We start from the raw sequence: 15138 nt of genomic DNA on the forward strand, positions 1-15138 counted from the left end.
CTGACAACTGCAACTTAGCAGTAGCAGGAAGGAGGGACCCTGAGGAGCTGCCAGTCAGGCTAAGTGGGCATAAATTCAGCAGCTTCAGGGACAGAGGATACTGAAGAGTCCAATGTATTCAGTCTCTACTCACCCAGCCTGACTAACAGTTGCAACTTGTACTGAGCGGTGTGAGATATTATCAGTAGCAGGGAGGAGGGACACTGAGGAGCTGCCTGTCAGGTTATTTGGGCATGAATTCACCAGCTGCAGGGACAAAGCATATTATTATTATTGCTTATATAGAGACACCAAATATTCCAATATATTCAGTCTCTACCCACCCACCTAGCCTGACTGACAACTGCAACTTTGCAGTAGCAGGAAGGAGGGACCCTGAGGAGCTGCCAGTCAGGCTAAGTGGGCATAAATTCAACAGCTTCAGAGACAAAGGATGCTGAAGAGTCCAATGTATTCATTCTCTACCCACTCACCCAGCCTGACTAACAGTTGCAACTTGTACTGAGCGGTGTGAGATATTATCAGTAGCAGGGAGGAGGGACACTGAGGAGCTGCTAGTCAGGTTATTTGGGCATGAATTCACCAGCTGCAGGGACAAAGCATATTATTATTATTGCTTTTATAGAGACACCAAAGAGTTCAATATATTCAGTCTTTACCCACCCACCTAGCCTGACTGACAACTGCAACCTTGCAGTAGCAGGAAGGAGGGACCCTGAGCAGCTGCCAGTCAGGCTAGGTGGGCATGAATTCAACAGCTGCAGGGACAAAGGATACTGAAGAGTCTAATGTATTCATTCTCTACCCACTCACCCAGCCTAACAGTTGCAACTTGTATTGAGCGGTGTGAGATATTAGCTGTAGCAGGAAGGAGGAACACTGAGAAGCTGTGAGTCTGGCTAAGTGGGCATGAATTCAGCAACTGCAGGGACAAAGGATACTGAAGAGTCCAATTATTCAGTCTCCACTCAGCCTAACAGTAGCAACTTGTACTGAGCGGTGTGAGATATTAGCAGTAGCAGGGAGGAGGAACACTAAGACCGAGGAGCTGTCAATCAACCTAGGTTGGGGGATATTCAGTAGCAGCAGAAAGTATGGACATAGAGGAGCTGACAACCATTTTAGATGGGAGGAAATTTATAAGCAGGAAAGAGGCACACAGATGCTGTCAGTCAGAACAGTTGGGTGGAGATTCAGCAGCTGATGAACTGTCAACCAGGCTTGGTGGGCAAGGATTCAGCTGCAGGGAGGAGGGACACTGAGGAGTCCAATGTATTCAGTCTCTGCCCAACTAGCCTGATAGCTGCAGCTTGTACTGAGTGGTATGAGATCTTCGCAACAGCAAGGAGGAGGGACACTGAGGAACTGTCAATCAGGTTCGGTGGACAGAGATTCAAATTAAATTAAAAATATATATATTATAGAGCCATTCTGACATGGATATATTAAGTAATTACACCTGCCTCATCAGGTCCACAATCTAATTATTAATATATGCAGTTTGTATTTCATCAGAGACTTGTAGGATGCAAGATATACTGAAATACTGTATAGAACTTTGAAAATGTAAATTGGATGTCATCAGCAAGTTAGCTTTGATGGATTTGTCACTTTATTAGGTGTCTCTATATCGTGATATACTATAATGAATGGCCTATATTTTATTAAAGGGATCACTTGACTATTAATCTATACCTCAGTGAGGGTCTGACTACTGGAACAGTGTCCCAGACAGAGTTTAGGTCCCTCTGGCATATTTCTGTCACAGATCTCCTCCATTGCCAGGGATTGTCTTCATGCCGATCACTACCTCACAAGTGACCATACATTATACTGTGCATACTGAAAACTGTATACGGGAGTGAGGATTTAATGATTCTAAGTCTCACCAATCCTTTGTTTTGCCAGGCCCATCATCGATCCGGCACACCCACTGATACCAAGCCTGCAGACTGTGGCGGCTCGTTTTGGAAAACAAAATACACACACTCACGCCGATACCTACGCTCCTTGGCCAGGAAACCACAACAGTTAATCAAGATGGGAGATCTGAACAGCTCAGTGGATTTTTACCCAAAGAACCAGCGGAGAGAACAGAACCATGCCGGAGGTTTTGGCTGCACTTTGCAGGAGCTGCGCTCCCTCATGGAGTTACGAGGAGCTGAGGCCATTCAAAAAATACAAGATAGTTACGGTGATGTCAATGGCCTATGTAGGAGACTGAAGACTTCCCCCACTGAAGGTAACGGCTGTAACACATGCGTGTGTATATTTCCTGATAGCCAGGACACATTTGCAAGCTTAAGTCAGACCTGTTATCAGATAAAAAGTGGCCAGTTTTTGTACTTATATTATTGCCAAGGATCCCCTGAGTATTTTGTGGGGGTTTTTTTGTAAATCCGCCCAGAGCTCCAAAGATATTGACCTTTTTATTTAGTGCTGGCATGGTTCACAGAGTCTTCTGGGGCATGGCTCAGAGGATCCTCTAGGGTGTGTCTTTAGGCTGATTGGCTTTACTTACCTGTGAGCCACGCCCACTTAGTAAAGACAATAAACCATAACACTAAATAAAAAGGTTTGTATCTCGGGAACCGTATGTAATATTCAGGGGAGCAGCAAACAAAATAAGAGCAAAAAATGGACTCTTATGACCAGTGAACATGTGCTCATTAAGGGGGTCAACTTTGATTTGAAATGTCTATAAGCTATGTCTGGCATAGCAGCTCATATTCATTCACTTCTAGACCAGTTTGCTGTACAAATTTACTGAAAATTCTGACAGTCTATAATTACAGTGGAAACAGTCAGCAATCTGGATGTCGTTCTCCAAAGTTAAAGCAAGTGTAACAAGGTTGATTTTTTTTCTTAGCAAATTGTAAGAGCGCACATAGATGTGTTCTCTCTCTCTCCTCTCTCTCTCTCTCTCTCAATTAAATTTCAGAGATTTTCCTCCTGGCTCTAAAAAACCCAAGATGACCAATTTCGAAGAAAAAAAATATATAATTGTGATGCTCTGTCTGGAGAAATCTATGCTATATATGTCTATCTATATGTGGCCACCTTGTGGTTGTGATGGGATTTGCATGTAGCTTGTCAAGGGTTTTGTTATCTTATGTTGCGATTATGGATTGATTTTGTATTAGGATGAAACTCAATGGCAATGTTCTTACTTAGGACAGCTGTATGTCCATGTATGCCCAGGTAGGTCCATGTATGTCCATGTATGCCTAGATAGGTCCATGTATATTCATGTATGCCAAGGTAGGTACATGTATGCCCAGGTAGGTCCATGTATGTGCATGTATGCCCAGGTAGGCCTTGGTAGGTCCATATATGCCCATGTATGCCCAGGTGGGTCCATGTAGGTCTATGTGTTGTGAATTCTGTTGTGGGTTCTGCTCTTGGGCTCCCTCCGGTGGTTATAAGTGGTAGTGCTGCTGTTTGTCCTTCACAGCAGTCATCAGGTGCGTCCACTTCGGACAGGGCTATTTAGTCTGGCTTCACCCTTTAGTGAGTGCCAGTTGTTCATTGTTTCTGGAGGATTCACATCCCTTCCTGGTCGCTCCTGCTTGCAGTTCATTTCTACAAGATAAGTTCTGCTTGTTTTTCTGCCCACATGTTGTGGGCCTCATTGTTCAGTGCATTGCATGTTTTTTCTTGTCCAGCTTTATCTGTGTAAGGATTTATGCAGCCAAGCTGGAATCTCTGGAGAGGCAGATTTACCCTCCATGTCTTTAGTTAGATGTGGAGTTTTTTTTGTATTATCTGTGGTGGACATTTCATAGTATTTTAATACTGACCGCATAGTTCTCTGTCCTATCTTTTCTATCTAGCTAGATTGGCCTCCTTTGCTAAATTCTGTTTTCAGCCTGTGTATGTTTTTTCCTCTCCTCTCACAGTCAATATTTGTGGGGGGCTGCCTATCCTTTGGGAATTTTCTCTGAGGCAAGATAGTTTTCCCTTTTCTATCTATAGGGTTAATTAGTCCTCCGGCTGTGTCGAGGTGTCTAGGATTGGTAGGTACATCCCACGGCTGCTTCTAGTTGCGGTGTTAAGTCCAGGGTCTGCGGTCAGTACAGTTACCACATTCTCCAGAGTACGTCTCATGCCGCTCCTAGGCCACCAGATCATAACAGTACAACTGGCCAACAATGAGTTAACCGCATCTCAAAAGAAGGGAAAGAAAGTGCTGAGCCATTTTTTTTTCTGTACTCTTGTGGTTTTTTTTCCCTCTTTACCTCTGGGTTGCTCAGGAGTTAGGCGCTGACATGGATGTTCAGGGACTTGCTTCTCGTGTAGATCAACTTGCTGCTAGAGTACAGGGTATTTCTGATTATATCATGCAGACTCCTGTTTTAGAGCCTAGAATTCCTACCCCCGATCTGTTTTTTGGGGACAGGTCCAAATTTCTGAGCTTTAAAAATAACTGTAAACTGTTTTTTGCTCTGAAGCCCCGTTCCTCTGGTGATCCCATCCAGCAGGTAAAAATTGTCATATCTCGGTTGCGTGGCGACCCTCAGGATTGGGCATTTTCCCTGGAATCTGGGAATCCGGCCTTGCTTAATGTAGACACCTTTTTTCAGGCGCTTGGGTTATTGTATGATGAACCTAATTCTGTGGATCATGCTGAGAAAACCTTGTTGGCCCTGTGTCAGGGTCAAGAAGCGGCAGAATCATATTGCCAGAAATTTAGAAAATGGTCTGTGCTTACTAAGTGGAATGAGGATGCTTTGGCGGCAATTTTCAGAAAGGGTCTTTCTGAATCTGTTAAAGATCTTATGGTGGGGTTCCCCATGCCTGCAGGTCTGAGTGATTCTATGTCTCTGGCCATTCAAATTGATCGGCCATTCAAATTGATCGGCAGAGTTGTGCACACTATGGCGTTGTCTTCCGAGTGGAGTCCTGAGCCTATGCAGTGTGATAGGATTGTGTCTAGAGCTGAACGCCAAGGATTCAGATGTCAGAATAGGTTGTGCTTTTACTGCGGCGATTCTGCTCATGTTATTTCTGATTGCCCTAAGCGTGCCAAGAGAATCGCTAATTCTGTTACCATCAGTACTGTACAACCTAAATTTCTGTTATCTGTGACCCTGATCTGCTCATTATTGTCATTTTCTGTCATGGCATTTGTGGATTCAGGCGCCGCTTTAAATTTGATGGACTTAGAATTTGCCAGACGTTGTGGTTTTCCCTTACAGCCTTTGCGGAGTCCTATCCCTTTGAGGGGCATTGATGTTACACCATTGGCTAAAAATAAACCTCAGTTTTGGACACAGTTAACCATGTGCATGGCGCCAGCCCATCGGGAAGATTGTCGTTTCCTGGTGTTGCATAATTTGCATGATGCTATTGTGCTGGGGTTTCCATGGTTACAGGTGCATAATCCGGTGTTGGATTGGAAATCTATGTTTGTGACTAGTTGGGGTTGTCAGGGGGTTCATGATGACGTTCCTCTGATGTCAATTTCCTCCTCCCCCTCTTCTGAAATTCCTGAGTTTCTGTCAGATTTCCAGGATGTTTTCGATGAGCCCAAGTCCAGTTCCCTTCCACCGCATAGGGACTATGATTGTGCTATTGACTTGATTCCAGGCTGTAAGTTCCCTAAGGGCCGACTTTTCAACCTGTCTGTGCCTGAACATGCCGCCATGCAGAGTTATGTTAAGGAGTCTTTGGAGAAGGGGCATATTCGGCCATCTTCTTCTCCATTGGGAGCAGGTTTTTTTTTTGTTGCCAAGAAGGATGGCTCCTTGAGACCCTGTATTGATTATCGCCTCTTGAATAAGATCACGGTCAAATTCCAATACCCTTTGCATTTGCTTTCTGATTTGTTTGCCAGGATTAAGGGGGCTAGTTGGTTTACTAAGATTGACCTTCGAGGGGCGTATAATCTTGTTCGTATTAAGCAGGGTGACGAATGGAAAACTGCGTTTAATACGCCCGAGGGCCATTTTGAATAACTTGTGATGCCATTCGGACTCTCTAATGCCCCATCTGTGTTTTAGTCCTTCATGCATGATGTTTTTCGGAATTATCTTGATAAATTCATGATTGTATATTTGGATGATATTTTGATTTTTTCAGATGATTGGGAGTCTCATGTGAAACAAGTCAGGATGGTATTTCAGGTCCTTCGTGATAATGCCTTGTTTGTGAAGGGGTCTAAGTGCCTCTTTGGAGTACAGAAGGTTTCTTTTTTGGGCTTCATTTTTTCTCCATCATCTATAGAAATGGATCCGGTTAAGGTTCAGGCCATTCATGATTGGATCCAGCCCACATCCGTGAAGAGCCTTCAGAAATTTTTGGGCTTTGCTAATTTTTATCGCCGTTTCATTGCCAACTTCTCCAGTGTGGTTAAACCCCTGACCGATTTGACGAGGAAGGGCGCTTATGTAACGAATTGGTCCTCTGAGGCTGTTTCTGCCTTTCAGGAGCTTAAGCGCCGATTTACTTCTGCCCCTGTGTTGCATCAGCCGGATATTTCTCTTCCTTTTCAGGTTGAGGTTGACGCTTCTGAGATTGGGGCAGGGGCCGTTTTGTCTCAGAGGAATTCTGATGGTTCCTTGATGAAACCGTGTGCCTTCTTTTCTCGAAAGTTTTCACCTGCGGAACGCAATTATGATGTCGGCAATCGTGAGTTGTTGGCTATGAAGTGGGCATTTGAGGAGTGGCGACATTGGCTTGAGGGGGCCAAGCACCGTATTGTGGTCTTGACCGTTCATAAGAATCTGATTTACCTCGAGTCTGCCAAACGGCTGAATCCTAGACAGGCCCGATGGTCCCTGTTTTTCTCCCGTTTTGATTTTGTTGTCTCGTATCTTCCAGGTTCTAAGAATGTTAAGGCTGATGCCCTCTCTAGGAGTTTTTTGCCTGATTCCCCTGGGGTTCTTGAGCCGGTTGGTATTCTGAAGGAGGGGGTGATTCGTTCTGCCATCTCCCCTGAGTTGCGATGGGTTCTTCAGGAGTTTCAGGCTGATAAACCTGATCGCTGTCCAGCGGGGAAACTGTTTGTTCCTGACAGATGGACTAGTAAAGTGATTTCTGAGGTTCACTGTTCTGTGTTGGCTGGCCATCCTGGGATTTTTGGTACCAGAGATTTGGTTAGTAGGTCCTTTTGGTGGCCTTCTTTGTCACGGGATGTGCGTTCTTTTGTGCAGTCCTGTGGGACTTGTGCGCGGGCCAAACCTTGCTGCTCCCGCGCCAGTGGGTTGCTTTTGCCCTTGCCGGTCCCTGAGAGGCCTTGGATGCATATTTCTATGGATTTTATTTTGGATCTTCCTGTTTCCCAGAGGATGTCGGTTATCTGGGTGGTCTGTGACCGGTTTTCTAAGATGGTTCATTTGGTACCTTTGCCTAAATTGCCTTCCTCTTCTGAGTTGGTTCCGTTGTTTTTTCAGCATGTGGTTCGTTTGCATGGCATTCCGGAGAATATTGTGTCCAATAGAGGTTCCCAGTTTGTTTCTAGGTTTTGGCGGTCCTTTTGTGCTAAGCTGGGCATTGATTTGTCTTTTTCTTCCGCATTTCATCCTCAGACAAACGGCCAAACCGAGCGAACTAACCAGACTTTGGAAACTTATTTGAGATGCTTTGTGTCTGCCGATCAGGATGATTGGGTGGCTTTCTTGCCATTGGCCGAGTTTGCCCTTAATAATCGGGCTAGTTCTGCTACCTTGGTTTCACCATTCTTTTGTAATTCTGGGTTTCATCCTCGTTTTTCTTCAGGGCAGGTCAAGTCTTCTGATTGTCCTGGGGTGGACTCTGTGGTTGACAGGTTGCAGCAAATTTGGGCTCATGTTGTGGACAATTTGGTGTTGTCTCAGGAGGAGGCTCAGCGTTTTGCCAACCGTCGTCGGCGTGTGGGTTCCCGGCTTCGGGTTGGGGATTTGGTCTGGTTGTCTTCTCGTCATGTTCCTATGAAGGTTTCTTCCCCGAAGTTCAAGCCTCGGTTTATTGGTCCTTATAGGATTTCTGAGATTATCAATCCAGTGTCTTTTCGTTTGGCCCTTCCAGCCTCTTTTTCCATCCATAATGTTTTTCATAGATCTTTGTTGCGGAAATATGTGGTGCCCGTGGTTCCCTCTGTTGATCCTCCTGCCCCGGTGTTGATTGATGGGGAGTTGGAGTATGTTGTGGAGAAGATCTTGGATTCTCGTTTTTCAAGACGGAGGCTTCAGTATCTTGTCAAGTGGAAGGGTTATGGCCAGGAGGATAATTCTTGGGTTGTTGCCTTCGATGTTCATGCTGACGATTTGGTTCGTGCCTTCCATTTGGCTCGTCCTGATCGGCCTGGGGGCTCTGGTGAGGGTTCGGTGACCCCTCCTCAAGGGGGGGGGGTACTGTTGTGAATTCTGTTGTGGGTTCTGCTCTTGGGCTCCCTCCGGTGGTTATAAGTGGTAGTGCTGCTGTTTGTCCTTCACAGCAGTCATCAGGTGCGTCCACTTCGGACGGGGCTATTTAGTCTGGCTTCACCCTTTAGTGAGTGCCAGTTGTTCATTGTTTCTGGAGGATTCACATCCCTTCCTGGTCGCTCCTGCTTGCAGTTCATTTCTACAAGATAAGTTCTGCTTGTTTTTCTGCCCACATGTTGTGGGCCTCATTGTTCAGTGCATTGCATGTTTTTTCTTGTCCAGCTTTATCTGTGTAAGGATTTATGCAGCCAAGCTGGAATCTCTGGAGAGGCAGATTTACCCTCCATGTCTTTAGTTAGATGTGGAGTTTTTTTTGTATTATCTGTGGTGGACATTTCATAGTATTTTAATACTGACCGCATAGTTCTCTGTCCTATCTTTTCTATCTAGCTAGATTGGCCTCCTTTGCTAAATTCTGTTTTCAGCCTGTGTATGTTTTTTCCTCTCCTCTCACAGTCAATATTTGTGGGGGGCTGCCTATCCTTTGGGAATTTTCTCTGAGGCAAGATAGTTTTCCCTTTTCTATCTATAGGGTTAATTAGTCCTCCGGCTGTGTCGAGGTGTCTAGGATTGGTAGGTACATCCCACGGCTGCTTCTAGTTGCGGTGTTAAGTCCAGGGTCTGCGGTCAGTACAGTTACCACATTCTCCAGAGTACGTCTCATGCCGCTCCTAGGCCACCAGATCATAACATATGTATGTCCATGTATGCCCAAGTAGGTCCATGTATGTGCATGTATGCCCAGGTAGGTCCATGTGTGCCCAGGTAGGTTTATGTATGTCCATGTATGTCCATATATACTCAGGTAGGTCCATGTATGTCCATGTAGGTCCATGTATGCCCGGGTAGGTCCATGTATGTCCATGTAGGTCTATGTATGTCAGTGTATGTCCATGTATGCCCAGGTAGGTTTATGTATGTCCATGTAGGTCCATGTATGTGCAGCGCCCCAGAGTCCTGGTCGTTGCAGTACTGTGGCCCCGCCACTAAGGGGAGCCATGGTACGTTCGATGGCACTGAAGGAGTTCTTCCAATCAGGTATCACAGACACCAATATGTTTCACAGCAGGGCCTCCGGGGGGAGCTAAGGGTGCTATTCATTAGGCCACTCCCCACCATAGTGGGTAAACTGGGGGTCAGGCAGGAAGTTAGGGAGAACGCTGACGGGATTGAACGGAGCAACACCTTGTGGCAGAGGGTGTTGTGAAGGGAGAGACTGTAGGGTCTCTGCCAGGGGTGGGATCCTGGCTGAGGCTTGGCATTGAGAGAACGTAACGGGACCGTGCCTGCTCAGCTTAGCGGCGGTGCCCAAGAAAGGACTAGAAGCGAGGCAGATTGTGCTGAGTGAGAAACGAGATCAAGCAGAAGGAGAATACCAGCAGGGGTTTTGTTGAAAGAGGCAGCACCCTGCTGAGGCGCAATACCGGTGGCCGGAACGCCGAGGGAGTGGATTAGAATTCAGCTTCAAGCCATACTCCAAACAGCGGCAGGACAGTCGGTCTCAGGCGGGCTGTCTACCACATATCACCTATGAAGTCTTGGGGGGCAATTGCGGGAGAGGGGCGTCTCTAGGGTCCCGGAAGAACTCCAGGCCTACCTGACAAACGGGTGCCATTCTAACCTGAATACAGGGAGGGGTGGATTACAGAGGAACATCAAATCGAGTTGTGAGGGAACTTAAGAAACAGACACAACCGTTGTGGGGTCACTTTCCGTGAGCACAGCAGGGAAGGACTACAACACATAGCGCTAGAAGGAAGGCACAGATTTCCACCTGAGAGGAGGACTCTGGAGGTGCCATTGGACCGGCCGGACTTGCGCAGCCTGGTGAACCGTATTCTGGACTGAGGACTCAGAGATCTCCAGTAAAGAGGTAAAGAGACTGCAACCTGGTGTCCTCGTTATTTACCGCGACCTGCACCCCACAACTGCACCGCTACACCACCATTAGCACCACTTATTTCACCGGACGTCCCCCACTGACGGACAGGGCCACGGACCGGGTCTAGCCACCGTGACAACCCCAGGACTGAGACCTAGAGGCCCGGCTCCGGGTACCCCTCGGCCCTGCGGCGGTGTGGGGGCGCGCCGCATATGTCTATATATGCCCAGGTAGGTCCATATATGTCCATGTATGCCCAGGTAGATCCATATATGTCCATGTAGGTCCATGTATGCCCAGGTAGGTCCATGTATGTCCATGTAGGTCCATGTGTGCCCAGGTAGGTCCATGTATGTCCATGTGGATCCATGTATGTTGCTTAATTATGGTCTATAGGATATATTAAAACCACCAGCCCCCTTTATTTAATTGCAGTTAAACCAATGCACCTTTTTCCCAGGAATTGTTTTACAATCCTGTATGTCAGTGTAGGTCCATGTATGCCCAGGTAGGTTTATGTAGGTCCATGTATGTCTATATATGCCCAGGTAGGTCCATATATGTCCATGTAGGTCCATGTATGTTGCTTAATTATGGTCTATAGGATATATTATAACCACCAGCCCCCTTTATTTAACTGCAGTTACACCAAAGCACCTTCTTCCCAGGAATTTTTACAATCCATCATTTTATACCAGCATTTTCCAATAGTTCTTGATGACATCACCTACAGTAAGAGTAAGATATCTCGGCCACATCACCGATCTGCAGTAAAACTGTGTTATAAATGGCTTGTATAGAGAAAAGAGACAATTCTATCCCCCGGGGACCGTCATCAAGGGACATGCTCTGCCCATATAATTCAATGAGAGCATGAGCAGGACGGATAGGGAGTGAGTAGCAGTAAACAGGAAAGTGGAGTCAACAGGTCCCTATGGTGTCATGAAGCCCGTGTCTTGATGAAGTCGTCTCTCACCATCGATTTAATACCAGGTGACTGCAGACTTTATCATTTTACATCCCGGGAAGATATCATGTTTCCCTTGGCCAATATGCTTAAATGCATAAGCAGAAGAACAGGCATACGGGAGGAGGGGGAACACAGAAATCATGTCACCCCCTAAAAATCAGAATGTGTAGTTAAAGGAAAAAGTACACTATTATTTCATAATGCTTTTTTATGCACATGAAACACCAAATTCTCTGTTTTCCTCCCCAGATAAAATTCTAGCTTCCTATTGTCACCAGCAGGGGGAGCTAACCACATAGGAATCATTTCAGATAGAAAGCCCAAAGGTCAAGCTGTAAAAATATGTATACGGTGTGCCCCTAGTGGTTGCTGAAAGGAAATGCAGGAAACAAGGGAAGCAGTTTAGTGCTGGATCTCCATCAACAGTAGTGCTTTTGGTTGGAATAAATGTTGCCAAACCTTCTGAAAAAAGGGGGGACCTCATGAACTGCCAAAGGATTTAACAAATCTGTCAGTCGACTTAAACCCCCTAGAAACAAGCTCTTATTACTCCAAATATAACTCTGTATATAACTTCAGTAATATTTCTATATCTAACAGGTTACCCTATTTTGATGACCCAATTAGAAACCAGAGAGGGAAGAAGTACAAGAAAACTCAATTACACCCGCAGTGATAGCAGTCATAATTAGACACTGATTGCACTTGCTCCACATTTACCCCCTTTTTCTCATGACTATGCTGTTTCTCCTTTATGCCTGTAGTACTGTACTTTTATCTGGCAGGGAATGTGTAAGAGCTCCTCAAACTATTCAGGACTCACAAGTCCCGAGGTGATTTCATAATGAGCGTTTTAGTAGAAAGAGACGGTGTCGGCACACGCCAACACAGTGCCCTACTAATGACTAAGAGCCCAGCAGGAAAGTCCTGGTGACCTACTGGCCTCCACTCTGAGGTTTACAGGGAGAGCAAGATATATTGTTTGGCCCTCATTGAGGCTCATTAGCATGAGCAGATTGTTGGGAAAGGGCGTTCATTAGAGCTCTTGTGTGCCAATTTTAGGCTCGGGTAAACATGCCAGCAACGAACAAACGAATGAACAAAATGCTTGTTCTTCAGATGATTGATCGTTCATGCCAGTGTAAAAATCTTCATTATCGGTAGCTCATTGTCCTGCATAAACAGAAAATGTGCTGCTGAGAGCAATGATGTTTTATGTGTACAGAATTATCATATGAACGATCGTTATGTGAGCATTACAGTCTCAATAGGCCATTAAATGACTAATGATCAACCGACTTTCATTCTTTCCAACATCCGCAAGTCTGTCCGACAACCCTCCAGTCAGTCCAACCTCTCTTTTGTCTTTCCAAGCACCTTTCAGTCTGCCAATCATTTTCTAGTCCATCCAACCAAGCACCCCAACTACCTTAAATTCTGTCCAAAGAACCCCCAAGTTGACTGAGCACCATCCTGTCTGTTCAACCACCACTTATTATCGCTGCAAGCCCACCCAATCTGCCCAGTCAGTCTCCAGTTTTCCTGACTTCTGTCTGACTAACCTCCAAGCTTTCTGCCAAACCCCAGTCTGTCTGACCACCCTCTAGTCTTCCTTCCCAACCCCGTCTGTCTGTCCACCCAAGTCTTTATGCCCACCACCTAGTCTGTCTGACCGCCCTCCAATATTCATGCCCACCACCTAATCTGTCTGACCACCCTCCAGTATTACTTCCCACCCTACAGTCAGTTTGACCACACTCCAGTTTTCCTGCCCACCCGCCAGTCTTCTTTACCTCCTTACCTGTCTGTCTGAACAACCTCCAGTCTTCCTGCCTACTCCCCTTTATGTCTGACCAACCTCCAGTCTTTCCTACCAGCTCCAGTCAGTTCGACCACCCTCCAGTCTTCCTTCCCACCCCTTAATCTGTCTAACCACCCTCCAGCCTTCCTGACCACCACCCAGTCTTCCTGACCACCCATAGGCTGTCCAACCACCCTCTAGTATTCCTGACCACCACCCACTCTTTCTGATCAGCCTACAGTCTTCCTGACCACGCATAGTCTGTCCAACCACCCTCTAGTCTTCCTGACCACCACCCACTCTTTCTGATCAGCCTACAGTCTTCCTGACCACCCATAGTCTGTCCAACCACCCTCTAAGTCTTCCTGGCCACCACTCAGTCTGTCCAACCAACCATCAGTCTTCCTGCTCACCATCTAGTCAGTCACACCACCCTCCATTCTGCCCACATGAAGCTTCTCCTCATCATTACCAGCTGGATTACCAATTCTGTTCACAGGTTATATGAAGCTTTTGATAATGTTAGTTTCCAATTAAAGATGAGAAATGTTGTGTTTGTTTAGCAGATATCTTTGATATATAAACTGTATTGTCGAGAGCCTCAGTTCATAGAACCAGAAGAGAGCCTATTCTTTGAAGTAACACATTTATTACACTGACCTACTTACTGCCTCTAATTCCTGAGGGTAGTTTCAGGTTTTGAACATTTTCCTCTGAAAAATTGCTGTGTTTCTATAATGATCCAGAGCATAATAATATTGGCTGTAGATATGCCAAAAATGTGGCTGTTCCAACCGATAATGAGCATCCAGAGCCAAATGAGAAGATGACAGCAAGATCATTGGCCCCGCAAAGAACCCTGTTTGGTATATGCCATGTTGATAGCCACACTGCTTAAAGGGGTATTAAACCTAGGAATGAATGCTTGAATTAATCAAGAAATGTAGGAGTGGTGTAGAAGATGTTCTACTCTCTGACAACCCAAGTGGTTAAATATACTTTACATTAATGTATGTTTCTGAAAGTAAACAAAAACCCTCTGGGGCTGCAGTTTAGCCTAGACAGGGTTAATTGTAATGGCTGGCCCAGATTAGGGAGTGGGGATTGAGAGTTAATGCCAAGTTCAAGAAGTGTCAAGTTCAGTTAGAGAAAGTGTGGAGAAGTGGCAGCAGTGGTCAAAATCAGTAGGCTGCTAGGGACAATGGGAGCCTGTTACTCGTGGAAGTGGATTGCCATAGAACGCTTCTGTGTGAATCCATCTGTCAGTCTGGGAACTTGAGATGGATGTCAGGGCCCTTGGGAGCACTGAGCCTGCGGAACTGCAGGGGAAGATGGACTCAAACTGGGGTAGGAGGAGAAGGAATCCGGGTGCACTGCTTGTGGTAGAGAAGAATTCCTAGTGCTAGGGGAGTTACCAAGAAGGATGCCCTACCCATACCGAGAACTAGGGCTAAAGTTATGTCCAGCACCTGTGGGAAAGAATGTAACCCGTTGGTGCCTATCCTATATGCTTCATTGTAATGACTGTAAGCTGCCAAGCAAAAGTTTGACTGTTTAATAATTCCTTGACAAATTCAATACATTTCATCACACCATAAATTTAACTATAGACCACTCAAAAACGGAAATCGACTTTATGGATACCACCATAAAAATTCAAAATGGCTCAATCCAAACTTGAGTGTATCAGAAACCAAAGGACCATCCTACATAGCTCAGATGGGACAGCTTCCACATTAAAAAGTCCAACATCTACAACCAGGACCTTAGATATAAATCATATCTGTTCCAGCCTGACAGACACAGATGAACAATTAGCCCATCTTAAAAAGACATTTTTAAACCAAGGCTACTACCCGACCTCCATTGATGATCAGATCAAAGGAGCCACAAGGAGGCCTAGACCTCAATTACTTAAATATATAGAAAAGAAGAAAATAATTGTGTACCTCTTGTGGTGACCTACAACCCATAGCTTGAGGTACTGAAAAAAAACTGCTAAAAAACTTCACCACATCCTGCATAAGGATGACAATATTCAAAGACCCTCTACAGGCAATCTCAAAATTTAAGAAACATC

The 15138-nt window shown here is 45.6% G+C and overlaps 1 protein-coding gene across 5 annotated transcripts in view; it reads left to right on the plus strand.

Moving 5' to 3' along the window:
- The window catches only part of ATP2B3 (ATPase plasma membrane Ca2+ transporting 3), a 335730-nt gene that overhangs the window by 155685 nt on the left and 164907 nt on the right, over positions 1–15138 (plus strand). For all 5 annotated transcript variants that reach the window (XM_077283797.1, XM_077283799.1, XM_077283795.1 and 2 more), the window contains exon 3: positions 1909–2242. In XM_077283797.1, coding sequence (XP_077139912.1) covers positions 2041–2242 — 202 coding nt within the window. In that variant the 5' untranslated portion in view covers positions 1909–2040. The remainder of the gene's footprint in view (positions 1–1908; positions 2243–15138) is intronic.

The sequence above is a fragment of the Ranitomeya variabilis genome, chromosome 2 (assembly GCF_051348905.1).
Source record: "Ranitomeya variabilis isolate aRanVar5 chromosome 2, aRanVar5.hap1, whole genome shotgun sequence".
NCBI lineage: Eukaryota > Metazoa > Chordata > Amphibia > Anura > Dendrobatidae > Ranitomeya > Ranitomeya variabilis.